This window comes from Phocoena phocoena, chromosome 9 (genome assembly GCF_963924675.1).
Source record: "Phocoena phocoena chromosome 9, mPhoPho1.1, whole genome shotgun sequence".
Lineage (NCBI taxonomy): Eukaryota > Metazoa > Chordata > Mammalia > Artiodactyla > Phocoenidae > Phocoena > Phocoena phocoena.
The window spans coordinates 31,634,512-31,662,392 of record NC_089227.1 but is presented as its reverse complement, the minus strand read 5'-3'; the positions used below and the strand labels follow the sequence as shown (position 1 = coordinate 31,662,392).

General features: G+C 40.1%; 1 protein-coding gene across 1 annotated transcript in view; it reads right to left on the bottom strand.

Annotated features, from left to right (window-relative positions):
- The window catches only part of RAPGEF5 (Rap guanine nucleotide exchange factor 5), a 215,333-nt gene that overhangs the window by 78,657 nt on the left and 108,795 nt on the right, over positions 1-27,881 (bottom strand). Inside the window, exons 8-9 of the mRNA XM_065883983.1 lie at positions 27,205-27,278; positions 17,299-17,424 (exon numbers count right to left, since the gene is read on the bottom strand). Of these exons, the coding sequence (XP_065740055.1) occupies positions 17,299-17,424; positions 27,205-27,278 (200 nt within the window). The remainder of the gene's footprint in view (positions 1-17,298; positions 17,425-27,204; positions 27,279-27,881) is intronic.

Sequence of the window (27,881 nt, the reverse complement as noted above, 5' to 3'; positions counted from 1 at the left end):
TGGAGAAGTAACTGAGAGGCTTGCAAGGAGGAGCTGCAGTCCCAGAGGGGTGCCGTCACTGCCATAACTGCAGCAGAAAGCAGGACAAGGTAGGAAGAAACACCCTGACCCCGTCTCCTTCTACACTCTGATCTCCTATGACCCCTCCCATTGCCCAAGCCCCATTTGGAGATGGAAGGCAAGAGATCCGGGCGGGTTAGGTCCATGGGGCTCAGGTCTCACTGCCAACCAGCACAGAGCAGAGGTGAGAATGGAGGAGGGGATGCAAATGTACATGATCTAGCAAACTTGTCCTTCCAGTTTCCAGAGAAGCTTATGTCAGCTTATCACTAAGTTAGATGGCACCATATAGGTCATGGAGTCCATCACCTTGCTGTCAGGAAAACAACTCAAAAACCTAATAGCTTGGGCTTCCCTGGTGGCGCAGCGGTTGAGAGTCCGCCTGCCGTTGCAGGGGACGTGGGTTCATGCCCCGATCCGGGAAGATCCCACATGCCGCGGAGCGGCTGGGCCCGTGAGCCATGGCCGCTAAGCCTGCGCGGCCGGAGCCTGTGCTCCGCAACGGGAGAGGCCACAACAGTGAGAGGCCCGCGTACCGCAAAAAAAAAAAAAAAAAAACACCTAATAGCTTTAGGGTAGGTTATATTAGCATCTCCCTAATTGACTTAATCTAATTCCTGTACGTTTTATTTTCTTAACACTCTTTCTGGTCTAATATTTACATCAGTTTACTACAGTTCAGATCCTACACTTTGCTTCATACTCGACACTCCCCATGTGACCCTTGAGAGTTATTAAATCACACAGGTGTTACTGTTTTTTTATCATAAAATCTTAAATTTTATTAAATCTTTCCCAGAAAGTCCTCTAGATCCAGTATGGAAGTTCTTGGTTGATGACAAGATTGTGGGTGGGGATAGAGAGGAGAAGAGAAAGGCGAAATGGCAGGACAAGTTCCACTCTGATATCTGTTGCATGGGAACAGGGGCTTGGTCTGTCTTGTTCTCTGTGCTGTCCCTCCATCCAGAACAACACTGTCTGTTGAATGAATGGTCTGGTGAATGGTGGGTGAGCAGACAGATTCTAGACATTGGGATGGCCCAAGATCAAGGACAGAGAGGTCGGCAAAGGCAAGGCGGAAGAGGTTCCAAGGGACTCAGCTCAGAGAGTAGGCTAGGGTAGAAAGGAGAAATTTCAAGAGTCAGTTAATGCCTTACAAGGCCCTAGTTTTGTGGCGGGGTTCCTGATTATCTGCAAGGGAGCAGTCAATATCCTTCAGCATCAGCAAGTCTAAAGTACAAACAAGATACAACACCTGCAGCAACAAGCAAGGCGTGATGTCAGCCGTGGTCACGGGGTGAGGCTGCTGTACTCCATCACTTCTGCAGCCCCTTGGTCCCAGATATGGTGGTTATTTCATTCTGCTAAGGCTCAGAGTTACATACACTCTCCCTGGTTAGTGGGCCCACGGGAAAATGCAAAGGCTCGGCTGGGCTGGGAAGTCACTAAGACTTACCCCTTGGATTCAAAAAGCCTAGGTCAAAGGGCAACTGAGGGCACTGCCTTGTGCATATATGATCTGACAGAGGCCTATCAGAAGGTAATTCAGAAGAAATGAGGATACCTTCAAATTCTAAATTAGATCATTAAGCATTTCCTAACATACTGAGGTCACTGGAAAAAAACTTTGTCTATCAATACTTTGAACCTGTGAATTCCATCAATCCACAGCGTTCACGCAGACAGTTTGCACGACATGTTCACGACAGATTCGGCCACTTTGCAAAAAACTCAGATAACTTAGTGCTGGGAACAGCACTTATTTCCACTTCGCATTATTGGTATATCTTTTGTTTTTAAAACATCTGTATTGGAGTATAATTGTTTTACAATGGTGTGTTAGTTTCTGCTTTATAACAAAGTGAATCAGCTGTACATATTGGTATATCTTGATGGCCCTGAACATACAATACATATGTTACTTGAGATTTAAAAAAAAATCTGAAATCTTGCTTCCTAGGAAATTTTATAGAAATGACAAATATAAATTTTAGAAATACCTTCTAGTTCCCAAGAATTCTTATATCATTGTGTGTGTGTGTGTGTGTATATGTGTGTGACACACTTATGAAGTTATTCTGAAGGGAAAATATCAATATTGACACTTTCCTCAAGCAGCCTAAAGATGAGATGAAAACCTATGGCAAATTATGACTCGGACAAAATTTCTACGTACTAGTTGCAGATATACTCGTCACCTGGGGTTTGACTAATTCACAGCAGCAGTTTTACAGAAGCCTTTAAAATCTGAGTAAAAAGAGGACAATATGGATTTTAACAGCAGCCCTTGATAGCCTCTCCTGACTAGTTCCTATGGCGTTGGTTTCTCCTCCCAAATTCCTCTTACAGGAAACATAGTTGTGTTTGGAAATGCGTCCTGATTAAGTAAAGATCTAATTTATAAATTGAAATAACTTGAGAAAGCTAGCTCTTAACTGTGAACAGACCCAGTGGAAATATTCTTCAAATTTAAAAAGTATTGGATCCATGAAATTGGCTAAGAGAGTACATCTTAAGTGTTCTCACCACGCGCGCGCGCGCGCGCGCGCACACACACACACACACACACACACACAATCTAACGTAATCACGTGAGGTATGGATATGTTAATTAGCTTGACTGCAGTAATCATTTTACAATGTATGCATATATCAAAACATCACATTGTACACCTTAAATATATATGACGTCATACGTCATACGTCAATCATACGTCAATAAAGCTGGAAAAAAATTTTAAATGAAAGTAAATAAAGTGTAAAGTAATACACTTAGAAAATGGGAATGCTTCAAGTCGAGGAACTCTTTCCAAGTCTCTTTTGTGTGTATATAAATGTGCATTTACACGTGAGTGCTTGCGAATATGCGTGTGTGTGTGTGTGCGTGCGTGTGTGTGTGTGTGCACGTGAGTGCATGTGTAACTTTAGAGAGGGCAGAGCAGTAATAAAAAGGGCAGCCTCAGTCCTTATACAAGTTATGGAATGAAAAATTCCTAGTTACCGTAGCAACTGCAAGATCACATGGCATGGAAGCAAGGAGATACAAAGCATCTTAAGTAAACACTCTTGTATTTTCATGTTTTGCACATTCCTTGGTGCTTTTAGAGAGGCACGCCTTAGGTCTCAGCAGGAACCATCTCAGAAATTTATTTCACAGTTTAAAACAAGATTGGGAGAAAGGTAGGACTGTGTCACTCTTGGTTTATTGCACAGCCACAGAAAGTTGGTGTTAAAACAGGTTAAGGGGATTTAAACTGCAATGGAATATTGGCACAATTATTTGAGAGACAAACAAAATTAGAAGGTAAAAAGGAAGAGAGAAGGTTAAAAAAAGACAAAAATGAATTTGGTTGCAATGGAGTAGGTGTTTCTCCCTCTTTTTCTGGAGTGAAGGATGGGTGTGCGGGAAGAGGGGAATGGATTAAAAAGAAATGGAAGTACTTTGATAATAAAGAACAGCAAAACAATCTTCTATTTTCCTGAATATTAATGTGCACTTGGGATGCCAAAGAGGATTGAAATCCTCATATACAAACCTGCCCCAGTAAGAGCCTTGCTTTGTAAACTATGACTCATTGAAGTTTGAAAGTTTGTGTCTACTCTTTACCAAGTATGTATTCTCCCAAAAGCTTGTCTGTAGTTACAAACTGACTACTGTGGTGAACCTCCCTGTCCTTTCTGCTTGCCATTTCCAGGTTAATTCCCCATGGTACAAAACCCTTCAATTTAAAACTTTAAATCTCCAATGAACCAGAATCCTGGAGATGAGATGAAAACCTTGGATTTGCAGAGATACAACTTTGGTTTTGCAGAGATTCGGTTTGAGTGCTTGAACTTGGGAAACATTTCAAATCACTCACAATTGTCCTCTTGACCGAATTCAGGCCCGCAAATATTGACTGAAAGCCTAGCGCTAGACACTGGGGGTAAAAGTTCAAAAAAAACATGGAGATTACCCTCAAAGAGGAAATATTCTTTATGAGAGAGAAATGGGGGAGAGATATAAATTTGCATTTTTAAAAAAACAGTGGTTTGGAGCTAGGCTGTGCATAGCGGTTAATAAATTTGGCCAGTATAAATAAATAGACTCCTTTATACTTATTCCTAGGAGTTCAAGGCAGTAAGATCTGGAAGTTTTTTAAATTTATCATTATCTGGGAGTTTTATATCTCAGTCCTGCTCAGGACATTCTGAACTCAGAAAAACAATTCCAAATATTTAATGACATGACTTGAAATATGGTTTTAACACCCTGACAGCAGGGATACTTCTGGCAGGATGCTAGATCACCATCTGTCCATACCAACAGCATTTCACAAAAAGTAAATTTTTAGAAATTCTAGCCACAGGAGTATTTTTAGAACATAAAAGAACAGAATGATTATTGGCATTGATAGGCATAGTCAATCAGAGTAAAAGATGGCTATTCAAAACCTCCTGAATAATCAACTGGTATCCACTTTAAAATGGCAACATTTCCCCCCAAAGTGTTCAACACTCAGAAGTATGAATGCTGCTGAACTTGGGGGAGGGGGTGCAGGTCTTCAATTTAAGACAGGAATTTTAGAGCTAGAAGAAATCGTAGATGTCCAATCTACTACCCTTATAGATGAGAAAACTGAAGCTCGGAGAGGTAATATGACTGACTAGATTCGTGCTCAATATATTTAATTTGTAGGGAGTTTGTTAACAGAATTTCAATTTATCAAGAATAAAATGGATTTTTTAATGCTGGTAACAAAACAGTAAAAGTTTGAAAATACGAAAAAATTCGCATGTGATAACTAATCAAGAAACCTTACTTTTACATTACAAAAATAAATCCCAGCTATACGAAAGACCTGAGTGAAAAGTGCAACTCTAGAAGAAAATAAAATTGAGTATCTAGCCACAGAATTGGGAAGAACTCTCTGATTTTAAAGGTGATTTTGAAATTAAAAAAACATGAATCAAGAGTTTTGCTCATATATGTATAAAAATAATAAGAAACAAACTCGGCAAAACTACATATAACAAATATTACAAAGATTAATGTCCTTAACATATAAAAAGCTTATTCAAATCAATAAGAAAAATCCCAATGGAAAAATGGGCAAAGGAGGTGAATAGATTATTTACAGAAGAAATATAACTGGATTGATATAAATTGCAAGTATTCAACCTCACTAGAAAAGAAATGTAAATTTGAACAAGATAATACTGGTCCTTGCCATCAGCCCGACAAGAATACTTAGTTTCTCCTTCTAAGAATCGTAATAATCAATGTGGGTGAGGGTATTACAAAATAAGTACTTTAATGTAGTGCTAATGTATGGGAAAACTGGAACAAGCTTTATGGAGCGTAGCTGAGCGAAAAACATAAAAGAGATTAATGCAGTTCATACCTGTGAGTAGTAATTACTCAGCTAGGAACTTATCCTTAAGAAATATAAATTTACATAAAGATTTTTTTAGAGATGTGGATCTCAGATCACTTATAACAGCAAAAATTTGAAAACCTATTTGCCCCCAAATGGGAAGAGTAAGTAAGTGAAGTATGTTATGGAAACGTAAGGAAAGCTTCATAATGTATACACTGATATAATTGGGAAGGCGAGAGGAAATCGTAGTTAGTTCTCACTAAATTTTTCTGTTCTTCCTTGTAGCTTTCTATGATTTCTAAATTCTCTACAAAAGGCACGTGTTACTTTACTATTAGTAGAACAATTTTAAACAGTCTTTAACAGAAATGTGCTATAAATTCCTGCAAGTTGCCTGATGCCTTGTTCTGGCATTGCCTTGTTCTGGTCAAACACCTATAAACCTCAAGAATGAAGCTTGTTTTCAAAAACAAATTCAATCAGTAAAACAGGACAAGAACTATATACAGTATTCTAATTAAAATATATTTTGTAACTAGAAAATGGGGAGAGAGGAAAATGGTAAACACCAACAATATGTAACTCTCTTTAGATATGAGATCTGTGATATTTGCCATTTATGATTTGTGTCCTTACGTGGTCAGAACCCAGGAAGTAAAAGAGATGATGTTTAATTTAGCAAATGCCTCACCAGAAGGCAAAGAAACAATTTTCAAGAAACAAACACCGTATTCAGAGTACACCCCTTACTTTCTTCTGTCTGCGTATCGCCCTTCTTCACTCTCGTGTCTTTGTTTTCTCATCTTTCTCCCTCATTAACGGTGGGTGGCTTCAGGGCTCAAATCATATCTTGTTCACTTATGTCTCTGTTCTACTGTGTGTGATGCCTGGTTCATCGGTGCTTAACAAATGCTTTTCTCAATGAATATAGGCAAGAATAAATCTTGGCCAAGTACTTTAAAAATCTGCTCTATATATGAAAAGGAGAAAGTTCTACTGAAATTAAAAATTATTTAGGCCCTAGACAAAGTCAACTTTATGTGCCATGGCTGAATAGCCACTACTGGTAGCAGCAAGCTAAACAGCTATCTGGCTGTCTCCATCTTCATCTAGTAGGATTCTTTCTAATCATCTGTATGAGCTCAAACACGGGAATCTGAAATAAACTTCTAACGATGGAGAAGCTAAGTGTCTGATTGATGAGGGATGCTGGTGTCTGTCTGAAGACCTCACTGCAGTTAGGTAAGTGAATGAATTCCCCGGAGTCGGTGGGTCACCATATCCAGCTAAGGAATGCACAGTTAATTCCCCCTGAGTCTTCCATAGGCCTGTGCTACCTAACTTTTCTTTTCTTTCTAGGGTCCCCCAGACCGGGAGGTCTGCAGTTGCCATGCTCCATCACTCAGAAGGAAAAGACACCACTCTTGGCTTTTCTTCTGGAGCAGAGCCCTCTCAAAACTTAGGTTTAGGCCAAAACGGGGTCAACAAAACTCACTACACTCTTCCCCGGAGATTCTGGCATAGCCGGGTGTGGTACCTAAAAACAGAAGTCAGAGCTCAGAGGCAGGAACGGCAAACCACAGAGGCTGGGGCCGGGGGAATAAGCCGCTGCAGATGTTGACTACACCTAGGGCCAGTCAGATCTTTATTAAGAAGGATTTTTCCAGGGTGTGGCGAACTTTTCTCAGGTCTCTGCACATCTCCTCTATATGCCAAGATTATGAATAATACTGAAGGACAGGAATTGGAGATTTACTGACTTGGGACAGAAGTGGGGTCTACTTAAAATTGGGATACAAGTCAGATGAGACTGACAAATTACAATGGAAATGGCATTTAACAGTTCAACGAGTCAGGAAACGTGTCTGCCCGCAAGCATCTGGCATTCAGGTATATTCCTTAAAAGACAATCAGAATAAAATTGGCTCTCTACTTTATCCCAAAGTTTCTTCTCTTGGATTTTAAGGGTTAGTTAGAATTCTGTCTCATCTAAGCTCAAAAGCTTCCCTTGTCCACCTCGGTGTACCCCTTAACCTCGAACTTGTAGGTAGAAATCAGCACCAACTTGGGCCATGGGTGCTCTGTCCCTGCCATTCTATATCCTGTAGTTCTATTCATGTACATCTTTTAAAATTCCAGTCATACAAATTACGAGAGGAGACAGTATTATCTCCATGCCTTCAATTACCCTCTCGGTTCCCATGATTTTAGAGTTATACCTGAGTACTGTTTTAACACGGAGATCATTTTTAGATCTGTGCTTCCCTATGAGTGTTTAATGAGAAGCACTGAATGCTCCCATTTATTTTTGTTGACAAAACCGTGCCTGTGTTCAGGACTTGCTGTGTTAACTTTCTGATGGGATAAGTGCTAATTAGTAGGAGAGAAGTAGTTCAGCAGAAATGCTTTATTGGAGCAAGGGTCATTTCAGTCAGGCTAGTCTCCATTAGAGTCCCACAACATATACCTTCAGAAACACAAAGAGTTAAAAGCACAAAGACTGAGTTACACCTTTCCCTAACAAACCTGAAGGATCTCCGATAATGACTATTTTAATTAATGATCTTTTGCTTCTGATAACAGAGGCTAAAAGGTACACATTTTACTAGAAGAATATTATCAATGGAAATATTTCAACATCTTCTTGTGATTAATGAACTTCCGACAGAATTGATGGAGTGTAAAGTACGTATTGCCCATTTCAGAGGATACTCTTTATAATCCTATTTAGCAGGTACCAGTTTCTGGGTGAAACTTTTTCTTACCTAATGAAGACGCATCACATCAAAAAAGTTCTTTCCAATGCCTATGATTCTCATAGGAAAACTCCAGGATACTCAGATTGATTGCAAAAAATAACACATCACCACAATCCCCCGACCTGTAGTAACAGTAAGTTCACCGAACACGGAGAAAGTGATAGCATCCATCAACCATAAGATTCAGTTTGGGATTTTATTATGCATTGTACCATCTGGGGGTCATTAGAATTCTTTATGCACAAGAGTATCAATATAAACCTTGCTTTGCCTCTATAAATCCTACCCAAGGCAAGATCAAGCAAGGTTTAACGAGTCATCCTCATCCGTGTGATTTTGATCTCACAGGGTCAGATTTTACCTGGACACCTTCCACCCCACCCCCACCTGGGAGGTCACTAAGATATGCTTCTGTGACTCCTTAAGTTTTCAAGAGACCTTCCTTAGAGATCCCTACCCCCGAGCCACTTCCTGCTCATCTTAACTGTGGTTCACTCCCTCTCTTTGTTTCTTGGACCTGGAGGAGCCCCTGATCCTTTATCCTGACTCAGCTCACCTCAATCACGCCCAGCCATTCCTGGAACCTGAACAAAGAGGATACTTACAAGGCTTTGTTAAAATTGTTGAGCCTTGTTCACTTAGTTACTAGGAATGTACAATAAATGAACAGACATGTCATATCTTATTTCTCCTTTTTTTTTTTTTTTTTTTAATACGGGAGGGAAAGATTGGAAAAGAAAGAAAAAAAAAAGCCACAAAAACCTATCCCAGGTAAACCTAAGTGTGACAGCATTAACTTCTACGGACCCAAACAAGTCTTTTTTTGCTACAGTAATGGAGTGGGTGATTTTTTTTAAAATTAAAGACAAATTTTTATGTAACGACAAATAAGAACATGGTCATGTTTTAAGTAGAATACGGGTATTTAACATGATTTATTAGAAAAATATGTACTGTACATTTACCCACAGTCTGTTATGTTCTGTTACGATATTTTCAGCAATCTTCTATTTTTGCCATCTTAGAACAACATCTAGCGCTGCTGTATGCCAGATGGAATTTTTCCTTTCCACCCACTTCCCAATGCAAAAGGAAAAAAAGGTTCTTTGCATCCCACATGGAAATCTTTTATAAATTTCTTTTCCTCATCCGTATCAACTGAAGTATCTGAATCTCTCAGAAATCACCAAACTCTGGCTGAATCAATGTACAGCAAATATCATGCAGAAGAGTAAGCGCATTTAATGTGAACATACATGCCTGCGGGGTGTTAATTAACAGAGAGTATCACATTACATGCAAGTTCAAAATTCCTTTCTATAAAAGCAGGACGGAATCAAAGTCAACTTTTTCAAGAAGAATGATGATGTAGTATATTTAAATAAGTAAGAGTGGAGCTATCATTGGACATTCTGTCTTCACAGCAAAGCTTTACTGTTTATGCTGGTTCCTGTTTTACGTAGTAAAACCAAGAGAGGACTATGAGGAAAGGAGAGTCAGAAAGCTTTGAAAGGAGTGCGCGTGACCCATTCTTTGCTAGCAAACCCATCCCCACACAGCAGCAGAGGAATCTCAAAAATTCACATCTAATCATCTTTCTCTCTCTTGTTTACATTCTTCACAAAAGCTCTGTATGGCTCTTAGCACGCAGTTTTTGGCTAGGCCTTTAGGTAATGCCTTGCATCCTCTGGCCCTCCCCGCCCTCTGACCCCTTGGCTTCAGCCAGTAGTTCTGCCTGCAGGGCTGCATCCTCCTCTCTCTGCATCAGGCCCTTCCTGTCCTCACCCATGCTCGCTCTCCTCTGCCTGGGATGCCCATTCTTCCTCACTTCTCCTGGGAGCTCTTCTGACTCTTCTCTTCTCTTCTTTCTCTTCCTCAGGGACACACGCTTGTCTCCCTAGACCAGCTGAGCTCCCTGTGACAAGCTTCCATAGCACCCTGGAACTTAGCATGCAGGTAACTGTGAACTCAGCCTCTGAATTTCTTGCAGCGTTATCTCCCCCAAAGCAGTGAGGTATCAGGGCACTCTGGGGAATCAAGGCACAATGTATGCTGGTACCTATGTCTCCATACTCCTTGATGTCTCCATGTTTTACTTCTCTGAGCCTCAGTGGCACACAGTTGTCATGAAGTACTGTCCATCTCTCTGTGAAGGACTGTCCATCTGTCTGTGCATCTTTTCTCTATCCTTTTGTCTTAAAGCACCCATTATAAATTCAAATGAAACCAAACCACCAAAGATTTCTAGTGTTACCTGATCAGACAACAACCTACAAAGTATTAATATGGCTATATTAATGCAGACCAGGCCTTGATAGGGGTAGAGAAAAAAAGAATATAAGGTTGCCAGGGGTCTGGAGTGAGGTACACCACTGAGAGGAACAAAAGTCACAGAAAAATAACCTATTTTTCAATATTTCACCTTAAAGATTTCTTAGACATACTAAAGATGATATGGCTATTTTATTTTTACAAGTAGAAGACATGAATAAACCTGGGGAGCAGCATCTGTACCATAGGGAATCCAAGATCCACTGAGAATATGGCTTTGATAAATCAAACTAACTGAGACAGTATCAATTTTCTTAACTGGGCCTTTAAAAAAGAAACTTGAATATTTTCAGAAAAATAAATGAGTATCATAAGGACAAGTCCCTCTCCGCTTAAAATGTTAAAAACGTTAAAAACTGAAACTAATATTTTAAAAATGTTGAGACTTGCAGTGGGCTTTCTGTGAGAACCTAAAAACCCAGCTAATGGGCAGATGGCCCCCCAGGCGCCATGAGCACAGCACTGATGTCCACCGGCTGCCATTTTTCCGGAAGGAAAAAAACAAAACAAAAGCAGAATTTAAAGTGAACCAAACTTGTAAACCTTGCTTCTGAAAACAGAGAACTTCTTTTTGGATTGCTGCCACCGTGAATAGGTCCACCAGAGGTGTTTCCCTCTCCCTGAAGGCCTGGGAAATGTGTGGTTCACTTGTTTTCCAAGTGTGAGTTTGTTTCTCCAGCTAGACTGTAAACTTCTTGGAGGCAAGACCTATCTTCTATCACTTTCGTGGTTACTCTGTGACCAAATTAATCCAGATTAAAAATGAACTAAAACAACTCACTCAAGGAAGCCTATTTCCTCTAAAAAGGTATGTATGTTAGTACCAAACCAACACAAAGTCGGGATTTTGTCATTAAGAAAAATACATGGTTTCTACACAGAATTTCTCAGCAGTGGGCAACTTAATATATTATGACTTGCCTAATACATTTGAATCCTGGCTTTCAATACTAAGCAATAATGTTATAACATTCTATTTGTCTTTAGTTTCCTGGTTAAACTAAATTACTGGTGAACTTCAAATAATGCCATGATCGGTCTTAACTTTACTCGCTTAGATGTATAATGCAAGTTTGAATACAGAATGATAAAACCATTTCCTTTTAGTATTTCACGTAGAGTATAAAGAGGGCTTTCACTTTATATTAAGCTGCTTTTTTTTTTTTAAGCAATAGACCAAATGAAATGCAGAGACCAACTTCTAGTGTGTGCAATAAGAGTGGCGGTAGCCAGAATACTCCAACCCACTTCTGCCCTAGTAATCCACAAGCTGCAAACCCTTTGACGCAAGCAGGGGTCCAGGATGAGGCTGCAGGAAACAGGGGAAAGGAAATTCCGGTTGAAGTTGAGAGATAGGGACCCTACCCTGGCAGCAGGCTATGCCAAGATTCATTTGCAGAACGTGTAAAATCCCCTTCCCACCCATATTTCATGCGTGAATTGGAAAAGGGGAAGGAAGTAGGGTGGGTCCCCAGACATAACAAAGGAACTGAAGAAAGCAGGGTGGGGAGAGGGAGGGATACAGACAGGGTCCCCAGGGAAAGCATCACTTAGCACGGCTCTCACATACGTTTTACAGACCTTCCTTTCTGCAGTTTGGAAATTAGGAAGTCAAGTTCAGGAGCTGCTTGTTAGTATTTCTACTCTAAAGGTTAATACACTACAAAGCATAAACGACATTTCAGGAAAAACTGGTAAACAGTGCGGCGGTGTGCCATTAAACAGCACCCACATCTAGATGTATACTTTAATCCAGCTATTTCACAGATACTAAATGTGAACAGTTTAGACACTTTAGAAAGTTAGGACTCAAAATAAGCTAGTAGCTTAGCATTCCCTTTTCATTTTTCCTTCCCACACTTCACCACCACCATCCCTTCAACATGTAGCCGTCTGTCTTTCCTTCAGGGCTGTCCTCCTAGTGGTGCCTCTTTCTTAGGACTATCATACTTCTTGTCATCTCAGCTTCCTGTCCTCCTCCCAGGCCTCCCTCCGGTGATGACAGCTGAGAGAAGATGCCACCCAGGGGCATCAGACTTGAGTTCACACTTACCCCAGCTCAGCTTAATCACTCACCAGCCTCAGCTTTCTGACTCATCACACTGAAATATATCGTTTACCTCACAGAAGGGCCCCCTCATCCTACTTTCTTATGAAAACTAACAAAACAAGTCAATGCCTCTTCATTATTTCTAGAATGAAGTGAAACGTCTCAGCCCTCAAAATCCTCCACAGTCTGGTCCCAATCTCATTTCTCACTAACTTTTCCATCTCCTGAATCCTTGTCACCATCTCCCTTACCCCCATTCTTGGTACCCTGGTGACAGAATGGTTTCGCTTTCCAAAAAATACCTTGTATTTTTAGATATTTCTGTGCATTTTCTAATGCTATTCTTTCCTCCAGGAATGCTCTTCTTCAGTTTGGATTGTTTAAATCCAACCTAAAACCTACTTTAAGGTCCACATCAAACTCAACCACTGCCATGAGAAAGAATCCTGCTTCCCCAGGTGTAAATTCTTCCTCTGACACCCACGTATCTCTCTGGGGATTATCACCACTGCCTCCTTGTATTGCTGTTATTTTTGTCAGTATCTTTTCTCCACAACCTGACTTATACTCCTTCAGGTAGGAACCACCATGGTTATTCTGGATCCCCTACAACATCAGCTTCAATAAACGTGTACTGAATGAATAAATGACCAAGAGTATTCTAGAATAACAGTAGAGAAACACCAAGTCAGACTATGGGTTAGGAGAGCATCTCTAAAATCACAGTTAGTTCTGAAGGAGGCACACACATCATTGCAGCCAATGCCAAAGCTTTGGCCAAATAATTTAGTTCATTTTGAGGTTACCAGAGATTCCCTGTGCTTAAGGAATTGTCCAAGTATCTGGGTCTCAGAAGAAGTAGTCTCCATACTGTTAGCCAGAAACTCCATCAAACAATTTGTTAACGAGATAAACAGTGTTCTGTAGCAATAAATCTCAGACACTTGAAACACACTGCAGGACAACAAAACAAGGTAAATGTCTATGTAGCTTTTTGGCAAAGGTGACCAACCACTCTGGTGATAAACAGAACTTTCTCATGTCTGTACCAGGAAACCGTAATAACAAAGTCAAAAACTGCTTAGTGTAAACTAGCACACACATTCCCCCATTATCCCCCATCGATAATTGGCAGAATTATCAAATTCTGCCAATTTTACCATCTAAACGACTCAACTTCTGTGGTCTTCTCATTTCCCAGAGCTGCCGCCCTGCTTCAGGCTTACATCTCACACCTGACTCACAACAATAGCTCTCTAAGGTTCTCTCCAACACTTCCCTGTTCCCCACTCAATCTTTCCTCTAAACCAATGCCAGAGAGATCTTCAACAGACCACATCTGATTATGCCACTTCCCTTCTTTGATGGCTTTCCTTTACCAGAAAGGCAAGTCCAAACTCCTTAGAGCGGACTGCCAGGTCTTTCACAACTTACAGCCCACCTCACCCCACCTCATTTCCCAAGAATTGCCCAGGGCTCAACTCATGTGCCTTCCTGCTGGTCCCCCTGCCTAAACTGCTCTCCCTTGTCCTGCCCTTCTATGACCATTAGTCATTCTTCAAGCTCAAGCTCAAAAGTCCCCATTTGGTAACATGTGCCCCTTCCTCTATGGATATAATCATAGAATTAAGCCTAGAAAATATGATGCCCACATAAGAGGCAACTTCTTTAGAGAATTAATGGCCAAATGTTCATCTCACTCTCATAATGTTTATAAGAAACAGCCATTTCTGTCCCCTTCTTAAAGTTCTCACATAATTTTCAACACTTAGGAATGAGTGCCGGCTAATTTTGCCTACAGCTTGTTAATATAAAATAGGAAAACTAAGTGCTTGCTGAGAAACTTGTGATAATTATACATTTAGCTTTTTTTAAGTTTCAGAAGCCCCTTGGCAAAAGCACAGAGTCAAGTGTTTCTCTAATTGCATCCATTTATAACCTAATCATGGCGTTTACCAGTTGAAAAAGATATTAGCTATGCCCACTCAGAAATCTCGAAGCCCCTTCAATTTGTAACAAGATGTACCAGCAACAAAAGCTTTATTCCATCAAATTCATGTCTATCTCTATGCGGTAGTAGTAGTACCTCAAAATAGTTGTCTCATTTTCGCATACATGTACAAAAGGGGATGTGACATTCTAGGACTGGAGAAACAAAGTCATTTAGTGAAAAGAATGGCTCAATAGGCAACTGGGATTCTAACTCAAATTTTACCACTGTGCACTTAAATAATTTTGGCCCAGGAATGGTAGATGAGGTAGTTGACGCATTTGAGAATCACAAAAGAAAGGAAATCTGTATGTAACTCTAGGGTTTGGTCGTTATTGTTATAAGAATAGGAAACTGCAGACCGGGTTTACATTAAGTAAACTGCAATTTCCTCTGTATATTCTGTGTGTTATAACTGAGTTTTCATGAGCAAGAACAGATGACTGCTATCAAAGAGAAAATGAGGGCAGGAAAAATGAAAATGCTGCAATCATCTCATGGACACTGTGAATTCAGTGGGCAAGCAAAGGTACCTTTATAACGAGTGCTTAAGACATAAAAGAGTGAAAAAAGCTACCAGATGATTTTTATTCCTTATAAATTACTGTAAAAAGCAGAAGCACCTAGTATCAAATATCCTGTTTGGTAGAGTACTATGGAAGTCTCAGCCTTGAGGGTTGATCAGTTCAGACGGTGTCACCCTGCAGGAGGGAGACCACAAAATGGCTAAGTTTGGATTTATCACTAAGGAAGAAAGATCCTTCATAGTCACCTTTCCTGACTTTCAGCTTCAGCAGGAAAAGTCTACACAGAAAAGGCCATCATTCCAATATTTATTGATACATCATCTTTCCTCTCAGAAATGTACACACATCAATATTATGACATTGATGCAAGAAGTAAAAAAACCTTAGTGTTCTCTTTTACAATCTTAAAATGAAGGTGTAAAGAGACTAGTAAGTACACAACTGCCAGCAGAGTTACGTAAGCAAACCTTCCAGCACTAAATTTCCGTCTCATGGTAAAAGTCCTTATAATAAAGAGCAGCGAGTTCAGATTTCTGTTACTATACATTTGGAGTGTATTATACGCTCATTAGCTGTAACTATAATATTCTGGATTCAACTAATAAGGCAAAGGCAACACAGGTACCTTTTTAATAACCATAAAGCTGTCTGTGGCCTAAGGCTGATGATTTCTCATCTTGGTGAAGTGGTACTCTATCTCCTATTGGTTTGATTTTAAAAGATCTCGCCCTCCCCTCAGGTTGTCACTGATCCACTGAATTGAGTATGCAATCCGTCGTAAACTATGTCATCCATTTTAAGGACCACTAAGAAAGAAAAATGTTCCCAGTTAAACTAGGACATGTTTTCCTATCGTCAACTTTAAGACTCATCCTGATTTCAGACATGCTAAGATGTGTGAGGAAAGTGCACCTTGAAATCAATAAAATGTAGCATATGAAAACTACTGCTCTTCTAATTAAAATGAATCGAAAGGAATATTGTTTTGAGAGATTTAGGACATGAACCAGGATATTCACCTATTCTAAGGACGCAGAAGAAGTTAGGGGTCAGTCTTAGATATACATGCAGTCAACCTTCAGGGTGCTTTTTAACAATTCAAACAAGTCCCTTAACTTTTCAGTCATACCTACCGAGGTGAAGGCTCCTGAGACCTCCACTCGCACTTAAAGCCAACGGTCACCTCTAAGATCATTGCAATCACAAGGCTTTGAAACTGCTAATTATTCTCCCCCCTGAGACACCGACGCTAACGACTTGCCGAATGGTTAGAGACGCGTTACCGTCATCAAACTAAACAGCGTGCCATCCTTGGACTTCTCACCTCCTCTCCAGCTCAGTAAATCCCTGGCCTTTCTACTGATGGCCTTGGAGCAGAAAAAGCACGAAACAATATTTTTCCCCCTTGGAAAGGGTTGAAAATAAAACTCCAAGAAAAAATTAAAGTCAGAGAAAAGAGATGTTCATAAACACTGAGGAATTTTTCCCCTTCATGAGCAATCCTGGAGCACGGAGAGTGAAGCCTTACAAACAACAGCAAGAAGTCAACAGACAACAATGTAAAGCAGAAGAAAGTGGTCCCATTGTCACCCTAGCATGACGGCAGCGTTCTCAGTTCTAAGGCTCAATCTGAATAACTGCTTTCAGGAGAACTGAGCAGAGCGTCCCTTTCCTCCAGTTGAACTACATCCAAACAATATAACTCTCGTTGGAACACGAACGCTCACAAGATACTGGGAAAACTCCCTTCTGACTCTCTCACTTACTGTGAGCATCTAGAAACTGTTCGTCCATTCTTATCTGTCTCTTGTGACTTAGGATGCATTTGTTTGATAACTAGATTCACCCCCTGTGCTAAATATAAAAGTACATCGTAATGTTCTCTCAAAACTCATATTCCACAAACTATCTGATGGGGTGAAACTCCCCAAGTCAAACCTGAAAGCCATCAAATAGACATGCATTCTTTGCTCCCACATATTTGCTCCCATGCATTCTTATGTTTCTACATGATTTACTTCTGTGAAGAGATCTCTTACAAAACCACTGGCTTAGAAAATTATAGTAGTTGTCATTTTTTACTAAGAAGCATGCTTTGGGGGGGAAAAAACCCCCAAACCTAAAGAACTTAAAATAAAATATTCTTTCCTTCAAACATACAAGCAGGCAGAAACATTTTCCACCCCTTCAAACCCGCATCCCCAAGAGGAAAAGGGCTTACATGTTCAGACTTCTCCTGTTCTTTTTTGTCCGTCTGCAAAAATTGACAGTTTTCTCTTGCCAGCTTCTGGACCAGTTCAATTCGCCCGATATCATCTCTCTCCTGAAGTTTGCATATCACCCCAGCCTTAAGAGTTGGAGAAAAAGCAAAGATATACTTAAATCCACAGTCCCAGGACATGACACCACTGCAAAGTTCACCTTATAACAGACTCATCTTCTCTGTCGCCTGGATTAAATCATGGTCTTGGTAAAATATTTTGCCTTTCCAAAATTGAAATTGTAGTATCTTAACCTAATGCCTCACAAAAAGACTTAAAGTGAGATCATTTATCAGTCTAATTTAAGAGAGTGAAAGGCAGAGCAAACTAAATCATTTGCTACTAAAGGGCGCTCCTGATATGCCACTATTTGTTCCTGACAGCCTGTTTCCTGTTACATAAGCCCAGCAAGAGGTTAAAAACTCATGGGAAAGTTAGCCAGGAATTACTCTGGCAATAAGGGTGAAGTGATAGAGTACTAAAAATAACAGTACATAACCTCCTAATTCCTCAGCTCCACCAGCTCATTCCATGTACAAATTCACAGTTCACAAGAAGATCACAAGATAATTCTTCTGTTTTCATAACTGGAAAGTTACTGTGGGGCATTATTAGTAAAATACCTCCAATGTTGCATAAAATCTGGTGGAAAAGTTTATTAAAAATAAACTGCAAAAAGAAAGCTTCAAATTTCATCAGGGTTGAGAAATGGTCCACAAAGCATCATACTTTTTATTATACCCACGTTACCAAATAATAATAATATGAAGAAGGAGAATCTAGGACTTTGATCAGAAACAGAAAATGGTTATATCACACACATTATGAACTGTTTCTGCTCAAATTCTTTCAAAAATCGTTCACACTGACATATCAGGACACGATCTAAAAGGAAATCAGAAGTTACTTTTGGCAGGAACAGCCAAAACTATCAAGTCTTTGTTTTACGCTATACAATCTATAGGATTCTAATGGACCCAGCAACATGACCAAATATGGAGAAGGGGGCAGCAAGTGATCACATTTTTAGGGTCTTAACAGTTTGTACTAAAGACACACATTTTGTTGAGTGGGCATCAGAAAAATGGAATTTTCCATTCAAAGCAATGACTAAGTATTTATTCCTAAGGGCAAGGACATCACCTTAACTAGCAGTTTCTCCAACAAATAGGAAGGAAACAAACAAACAAAATCACTGACGTGGCCCAAATCAGATTCCCATGGAACAGCAAGTGGAATTCCTCCACCAAAGTCAGACATTTATGTTTACAGCATCCTTCACAAGTGGTCTTCCAGTTTGTCTCCAAGGTTTCCAAGGACAAGGATCTCAGTTTATCTTAAGACAGCCTGTGCAGTGCTGGAGAGCCAGAATTATTGGAAAGTCCCTTATCATGCTAGACAAAACGCTGAAACCACTGAACTTCAAACAATGAGTACTAGTACTGCCTTTAAAGCAATTGAAAGTATGTCTATTTTTTATCCAATATGACAAACTTCCAAATATTTAAATACCACTATCTATGATATCCCCCTTTCATTCACTCACTCATTCAACTGATTTTATTTGAACCACCACCATGTGCCAAGATCTATTACAGGTTCTAGGGATAGAGTGGTCAATAATAATAAAAACAAAGTCCCACATGTCATGGAGCTTATATTCACCAGGGGATGTGGATTATATAACATCCAGATATGAAACAGCAGATGGTAATATATGATATGAAGGAAAGCAAAGCAGGGTAAGGGACAGAGAAATGTTATTAAGATAGAAATGTCAGGGAAGGATTCTTTGGTTGACATTTGAGTGGAGATATAAAGGAAGTGAAGAATGTTACAGGCAGAGGAACAGAAGTGCAAGGGCCCTGAGGCTGGGGTGTGTTTGGCATGTTCAGTGGAGAGCAAAGGGCACAGCAGGGCTGGAGCAGAGCTGGTAAGGGAGAGCCCGGTGGGACTGTTCAGGGAGGTGAAGCCGACCAGAACATGCAGCTTCTTTACAGGATGTGTAAGAGGTTTACATTCTTTTTCTGAACAAGATGGAAATACTTAGGAATGTTTTGAACATGGGATTGGAATAATCTGACATTTTAACAGGATCGTTCTGTCTTCTGGGTTGAGAAAACACTGTTAAGGTGGCGGGAAGCAGTTAAAGCTAGAAGACCGGTTAGGAGATCGGTCTTCAGACAAGAAATGGCTTGGATCTTGTGGTAGTGGTGGAGATGGGGAGAAGTGATTAAAATCTGGATCTGTTTCAAAGAAAGGGCTAGCAGAATTGGTCTCTAAGATATTTGGCCTGAGTCACTGGAAGGGTAGGGTTGTCATTTCCTGAGATTGGGAGACTTGGGGAGATCTAGTAAGGGATATGCTTATTAGACATCCAAGTGGAGCTGCCGGGTTGGCCGTCTGGAGGTCCAGAGAAGTCTAAGCTGGAGATAGGACTTTGGGAGTCATCATAATGTAGATGGTATTTAAACCAGAGGAAGGACTGAAGATACCAATGGAGTGACGTAAACAGAGAAGAAATCCATGAGCTGAGTCTAATAGTTAGATATTGGGAAGATGAGAATAAGGAGGAGGGGCTCTAGGAGGAGAACCCAGTGAGTAGTGAGGGTGGTGTTTCAAGGAGGAGGGAGTGAAAAACTGTATCCAGCGCAGCTGAAACATCAAATAAGGAGTTCAAAACAACTGACGCTGAATTTAACAAACGTAACTGGTGACTTTGAAAGTAACTTTTTTTTTTTTTTTTCCGGTACGCGGGCCTCTGACTGCTGTGGCCTCTCCCGTTGCAGAGCACAGGTTCCGGACACGCAGGCTCAGCGGCCGTGGAGTTTTTAGAGGAGTTTTACTTCAAGAAATGGGGCACTAAGGACTTCCCTGGTGGTCCAGCGGGTAAGACTCCTCGCTCCCACTGCAGGGGGCCCGGGTTCCATCCCTAGTCTGGGAACTCCCACATGTATGCCGCAACTAAGAGTTCGCATGCTGCAACTAAGAACACCACCTGCCGCAACTAAAACAAAGAAAGATCCCGTGTGCCGCAACTAAGACCCAGCAGAGCCTAAATAAATAAATATTTTTTTAAAAAAAGAAATGGGGCACTAGTTAAAGAGTGATGCTGCAGGGGGCTTTGCTTGCTTGTTTAGGGTGAGGGATATTCCAGCACATTTATCTTTATTAGAAATGATACAGTGTAGAGGGAAATTTGATGATGTGGGCAAGACAGAGGGCATTTTTAGGAGAAATGTCCTTGAGAAGGAAAGAGCATAAAGACCTACTCTCAGAAACATGAATATGAGTATTTCACTCACTGTAATAGGAGGGGAGGTGGAGTACGGGGGTAACATGCCAGTAGGTTAGCATATCTGGTGCTGGGAATGAGGAAATTCTTTTCTGAAGGCCTCTATTTCAGAAATAAGAAGTCAGGTGATTAACTGAGAGTAAGGACTGTAAGAAGAGCCTGGAAGTATAAGAAAAGAAGGCATGTAATGGTCATTTCAGTTCCAAGGGTTGGCAAACTTTTTTTTGTAAAGGGCCAGAGTGTAAATATTCTAGGCTCAGTGGGGCGTGTGGTCTTTGGTGCAACTACCCAAGTGTCCCGTTTTAGCATAAAAGCAGCAAGAGACGGTATGTAAATGAATGAGCATGGCTGTGTTCCAATAACACTTTATTTACAAAAACAGGCAGTAGGCTGTGGTTTCTCAACTCCTGACCTGAAAGAAGAGGCAACCGGACAAGGAAAGTAGAATCAGATTGCCAAGCATTAATAAGGGCCCACCTGACTTTGGTTTTAGATCCTTTTACCATCCTAGCCGTCCTCCTTAGCGTGTATTCGCTTGTCAGGATTTTAATGGAGCCCATAACCTGAGATAATGCTGAATACATGGGCCAATCTTGAAGATGTTCTTTTAATCAATACTAGATCAGCAGTGTTAAGGACGCTCCTTTAAACTATGAAGGCAAGGAAATTATTCAGGGAAATTTCTACACAAAAATTATTAACATTCTTTAAATGTTTTGACACTTAAAGGAATATGTTTCTGTTATCTAGAAAATTCATTTACGTTGACCAACTAGGATTTCTTCTCTCTCCATCCCTGTCATCCTCACGGTGTTTAATATATTGTCCTGCTAGAGCAGAGACGGTGTTAATGACACTGCAAGCTCTGGACCTGCTCCGTGGCTGCTTATTCAGTAGTGTGATGGATTGGTCCCCATCTCTCTCTGCTCCCCAGTGTGGCAGCCCTGTGTAATAGAGGGCACTTGTGGGATGGGGCCAGGCAGGGGTGGCGCACAGGAGGAAAGCACCGTGAGCTAACTAACTGTTACCTTTTCTCACCAGCACAGGCTCCAAAGCAACTGGGCTAAGCTTCCATAGACTCCAACTTGGAGAGAGTCTTTCCTTCTGTCTGTGGGTGCCATATGTATTTTTAAAAAAACAACTGATAATAGCATCAGCAAAAAAACGGTAGGACTGAGTACAGGAAATTTAAGAGACCTCGACTATTTTTTTGGTTTCTGTGTGAACATGAGTTTTTTGTTTAGGATCCTAAACAGAGACTTTTCTTTCTTGAGGAAATACATTTTTATTAGAACCAGATAACTTGGGTTTACAAATTCTGTATTTTAAACACAAAATGCTATTACTTTTAAAAATGGGTTTCAGATTGACTTAATTATTTCTTATTTATAATTAAATCATCTTATAATTTAAAAAGGAATATTGCTATCTTGATTTTCTGGTTTCTGCATAATTTCTAGATGCATTTTCACAAGATAATCAATTCTACAGCACTCCTTACATATAACTATCAAAAAAAGCTTTCAAGGAGGGTTATGAAAGCTTCTTCATTCCCTAGAGAACTTGAATCCCAGAGAGATGCCCGTACATCTTGGATAGCTTTATAAGACAGTCCTCTTTGGAAATACCACACTAAACCAGATGTTCTCTGGGGGGTTCCTTTCACAGTTCTGTAATTTAGTGATTTAATTCAAAAAAGCCATGAATTTATTAATATATTTTGAGAGCTTTGTTATGGCAGGAGAAGCAAGATAACAGCCCTTGATCTAGACTTTCACATTCCTGGACTACTTAATTTATCTATGTGAAAATAACTATAAACAGTTTACCTAACACTGTTAGGCCAGCAAAAAATAAAAGATTAATGTGTAACCATCAGAAGACTTATTTAAGAGCCTTATTTCAAGGTCTGCTTTGAAAAAAAAAATCTCTGTAATGCATAATTAAAGCTATTTATATATTTTCAGTATTTGAGAAGAGAAATGTTATCAATGTAAATGAAAAGTCTGCTTCCTTTATAAATGGAGTCATAGAAATGTTTGGTCCACTCTTTCAGTGGTGAAATGAAACTTGGACAAAATTCCCTTAGGAAAAACTGCAAACTAAACGAACAGCCTTTATGACATAAGGTGAAAGAGCACAAGTTCTATGTATGGAAGCATTTTCTGCATTATCGTAACCTTAAAAATCACCTTTTCTAAAACACCATGCAAAAATTGCTATCAAGGGAAGGAAAACCAGGATGAAAGAATCCACCCTTCATGAAAGCACTTTTGTAATAACAGAATGCTTTTCAATACAAATTCAGGGTATTCGGGTAAACTCGTATTGATTATTACATAATAGATCCATTTCTGCAAACTTAAATCTTGAATAGAAATTCATAAATTTTTTTTTTTGTTACTTTGAACACAAAGTCCAAATGACAGAATAAAACACTGATGGGCTGGGATGGTGTAATACGTTACCTATTTCCAACACAGAAAGTAGAATTCTTTCCAGGAAAATTCAGAAGACAATTCATAATAAATGAATAATTTTAAAAATTTCATTTTATTATCCATTTTCTCAAATTTCTCCAGAGAAAGAAAACTATGACAAATTTCCTACTGGTTGTAATAGAAAAATACACCCTTTGGTAACTGCAGAAAGGATCGAGAAAAGAACATACAGTGAAAAGTACAGGCGATAGAAAGTGTGATGGTAAAGGCAGGTTTACTAATGTCCAGGGCATCACTAGGACGGGCCTCAGACACCGTGCTGGGGCATCACAGCGCCTTAGGAAGCTTTCAGTGATTCCCGGTCCCTCACTGTACAGATGAGGCAGTGCAAGTTCAGGGGGGGTTCACTGCTCCGGTCCCCCTCCCTTGTGGAATTATCTGTGTTGATACACCACACTGGTCACACAGACCCATCCTCTACAAACACCGTGTGATACTGTGTCCTGCCAAAGTGGGCCGGGGGTGGGGAAGGAGGCAGAAACCGTAGCTGCGTGGAATTTATTACTGTTATTTCCCTTAAATATGTTCTTAATCTATTACACTCATATAATTATCTCTTCTGATGAGACTAAATACATTACATATTTACATAATCGATGAAGTAAGGGGTTCGTTCATTCATTACATATATTTAATTCCTTGAATTTTCCGACTAGAATAGGGAGGTCACCAATATTTTATCTTGTTTTGACCTGAGAGAAATCACAGCTCAGATCTGTATACATTACTGATCGTTTTGCTAACCAGAGCAGCAAAGTTGGCAAATAATAAAGTAGTTTAAAAAAAGAGAGAATAAGTAAATGTAATAAATTCTAACACAAAGGATTGAAAAGGGTCATCTGTTTCCTATGATAGCTATCACAACCTTAAATAAGAGCTTTCTTCAGTCTATTTTTTTTTTTAAATCACACTTTGCTGATAAAACAATCATGAACTATGTGGCAATCGATTTGTATAATTGACAGTTAGTATCACTTAATATTAAAATGAGTGATTCCAATGGAGGAATAGGAGACAAAATAATTACTGAATCCAGGGGTCTATGGCCACCCAAACAAAAGAAAGAATTTCCAAAGTTCAGCATGTTATAAATTACTCATTGAATATCTCACTAGGACCTGCAAAAATTCTACACATTTGATAAAGATTCTTTAATCCTTTAGTCCTAAATAAAGGGTTACAACGAGTGAAGGGTCTAGAATGTTTTCTGTAAGTGCAGATGCCATAATGGCAGACAGAGCAACACTGCAGCCCAGTCCTGTTAGATACCTTAAATATCCAGACCAGAAAGCAATGTGATACTGATCGTGACAATGATAATAACTCCAGGAGGCTATACTTACTGTGTGCCAGGCAGTGTTCTAACTGCGTCACATATATTCATTTGATCTTCAAAACAATTGTCTCCATTTTACAGATGCTAGAAAGGCAGCTTAGCATAGGGGTTAAAAGCAAGGATGTAGGAGCCAACTACCTTGGCTGGATTCCCATCCCCACCACTTAGCAGCTCATCTGTGAAGTGGTGGTAAGTATATTATCTGCCTCATAGGGTTTGTTGTGAGGTTTAAGTATGTTAATAAAAACAAAGAGCTTAGAAGAGTGCGTTTGTTTGAAGTACTGTCTAAGTGTTAACTCTCAATACTCTTACAGAAAAGGAACATGGGGCACCAGGGAGTAGTGTAACTTGCCCAGGGCTGCTGTGACAGTGCAGCCTGGCCCAGGAGGCAACACTCTTAACCTCATGGACGCTGCCTGACATTCACGGAAATTCTTTTATGTGCCAGGGTGGCACGCATTTTTATGTTGCTTCATTTCAACCTCATGACAACTTTATAACATCTCTACTTTACGAAGATGAAAACCAAGCATGCTAGTCACTGCCTAGCATGGTGGGGACACTTTGGTGACAAAGACACGGATGCCACCCTACAGGAACGAACTGGTTTAGAGACAATAAAGAACTTGCCTCCAGGCACCAGCTATGAGGAAGAAGGGCTGGGATGTAAACCCCAGGCTACATGCTCCCTTCACTCTTCCTACACATCACTGCATGGAAATAGGGAGTTTCCTAGGCAGAAAAGACATTTTTAGAGAGAAAGGAAAGAAAGGAATCAACATATGAGGAGAGAACTAGAGTTTTCCGGTAGTTGGTAAACGTGGGTACGGCAAGGCCCAGTCTCTCTGGAGTTAGTGACTGCCTTAACCCTTTATACACCCAAAGTTTTCAACAGCCAGGGGACATTTTCCCCATAGTGACATAATTCATCATGTACGGGGAAGGAATGAGAAACCAGTGAGCACTTAACTTGTTTAAGATGTACTCTGAAGACTACATAATTATGCATCCCAGTGAATTAACTCATAACTCTCCAAACCTAAAGAGAATCTGTTCCTGATCTAATTATCGATTCACTGGTTTCAATTGGTTTCATGATTCCATTCCTCTGTACATTCTGTAGATGCGCAGAGATGTCACCGTTGCTGAAGAAAAACCACAAAACCTCGTAGAACAAGGTCTATGCATCCATTTGAGATACATAGAGGAATAAAATTGCGTTGAAACAGACTTTTGTCCACAGAATAAGTCCAAAATAAATTAAAAATAGCAGTTTAAATTTAGACACTAAATAATAAACTGTCCTACTAATAACTTAATGCCTTAAGAAACCTTTGAGAAAGCTATCCTTGCCCAGGTTTGCTTGGAAGCCTGAAGTATAATTTCAGTATGAGCCTGTGAATGGCAGCATTCTGAATATCACCACAGCAAAACAATCCCAGACAAGTCCTTATATGAACTTACTAGAACATGACCACCTCTGCAACCCTGGCTGAGAAAGCTAATGTGATTATTCTGACCAGAATCCACAGACTTACAACTTTAAAGGTGAAGTGTGCGGGGTCAACCAAACTAAGAATCTTTTTTTCTCCAGGCCTACTGAGGTACACTTAATATACAAAAAGTCACACACATTTAATGTATCCATTTTGATGAGTTTGGACCCGCGTGATACCAGCATACCATCACCGCAATCCTGAGAGGCCGTTTCCTCTGGAGGTCTAGCTAGTAGAACCGAGCAACGCCCTGCATGGAGTAAGGGCTCAAACGGGCTTGTCTGTTTCCAGAGTTTTTCCACTCCTTTCCCCCTGAGTATAGAGCAGCTCCGATTCTTCTACCTGGGTAGATCAATCAACCCATGGCTCTCTACACACCATGATCGATTTCTCAGTAGGACACTCCCCTGGACCCACTCCTTTCTCGTTCTTGTGTATAATAAAATGCAATGGCTTATTTATTCAACATACTTCTCTTTTTAATCCTCACAACTCCCCTATCAGGTAGGTTCAGAGATGAGTCGCCTAAAACTCAAAAGGGTTAACAAACTGGCTTATGGTAGCTAGGTACTTAGCCATATCAAACAAGGCTATAGCTGGGTGTCAAGGGGGTGGAACTCTGAGGAGTGGAGTTGAATTGTTGAGGGCTTGCAAAAGAATGTCCTTATGCCATCTGTTCTGCTTCTCGCCCTGCTGTCCCCACAAAGAATCTCTAAATGCTCTGCACTTACATAAAGTTAACAGTTGATAGCAGTAGGGTACCCAAAGTTTTTATGCTGCCATAGTCTTTGGAGGTCAGCTGCTACTAAAAGCGTGTCCATACCACGAGGTAAATGCTGGGGGTGGGCACAGAAACTTCGCCAGGTGAGGCATCGCACTGATCTGTCTGGCCCTGCCCCGGCTGTCATGCTGTCAGCCGGCTGATTCTCCTCTGCCATCTCCAGGGGACAGTCTACCCTACAGCGGTCTCGCCTGGTTCTTCACTTACTTTGCTTGCTGTCTCTGGGAAGTGAAGGATGTCTCCGGATCTGTCCCTCCCCCATGAATCAAACTATAAACATGAAGAGCAATTTAGGTTTTTCTTGTGAAATATCTCTTATCAAAAATAAGTGCTTCATTCCCATAATATGACTATTGTACAGAACACAAAAGGTGAGACCTGTATCATCTGCAAACACCTGTGCTATCTCACCACAGAAGAAGGGTGTAAGGAGGGGCTGTCACAGAACTTGTCACACCTGAGGGTCTGCAACACCTTCAGCCTCTGTCACGGTTACGTGTTTGTCACTGTTTTCTTCATCTTGTTCAATTGCTTAAATAAAAAAAAGAAAAAGAACAATATTAGACAAATGTAGCATCATAAGAAAATTGTTTCAGGTCATTTTCTTTTCAGATGGCAATCTGGCAGGAAAAAATAATGTTAGGTAGAGTCCCAAAATGTAAATATCAGTACTGCTTTTTAAATTATTTGGAGGAAAAGTTTAACGAATAGCACTAGGCACTTTTCACGTACATTATCTCATTTGTTAAATCAGTGGCACTGGAGCAGTCCGATCTCAATTTTCCTCGTCACCTCAACCCATCAAGACATCATCATGTCAGTTTCGTATTTCACCCAAGGGGGAGCTGGGGGTAGAGGTGAAGGCTTCTATCCAGTTCATGTGAGAACATCATTTTTTTTTTTTATGTGATTTTTTTGGCTAATAGTTTACTGTTATATAATGAAGGAAGCATGATTTTTTCAAACTTAAATATAGTTGATTTACAATGTTGTGTTAGTTTCAAGTGTACAGCAAAGTGATTCAGTTATACATATATATATTCTTTTTCAGATAATCTTCCATTATAGGTTATTACAAGACACTGAATATAGCTCCCTGTACTATACAGTAGGGCCTTGTTATTTATCTAGTTT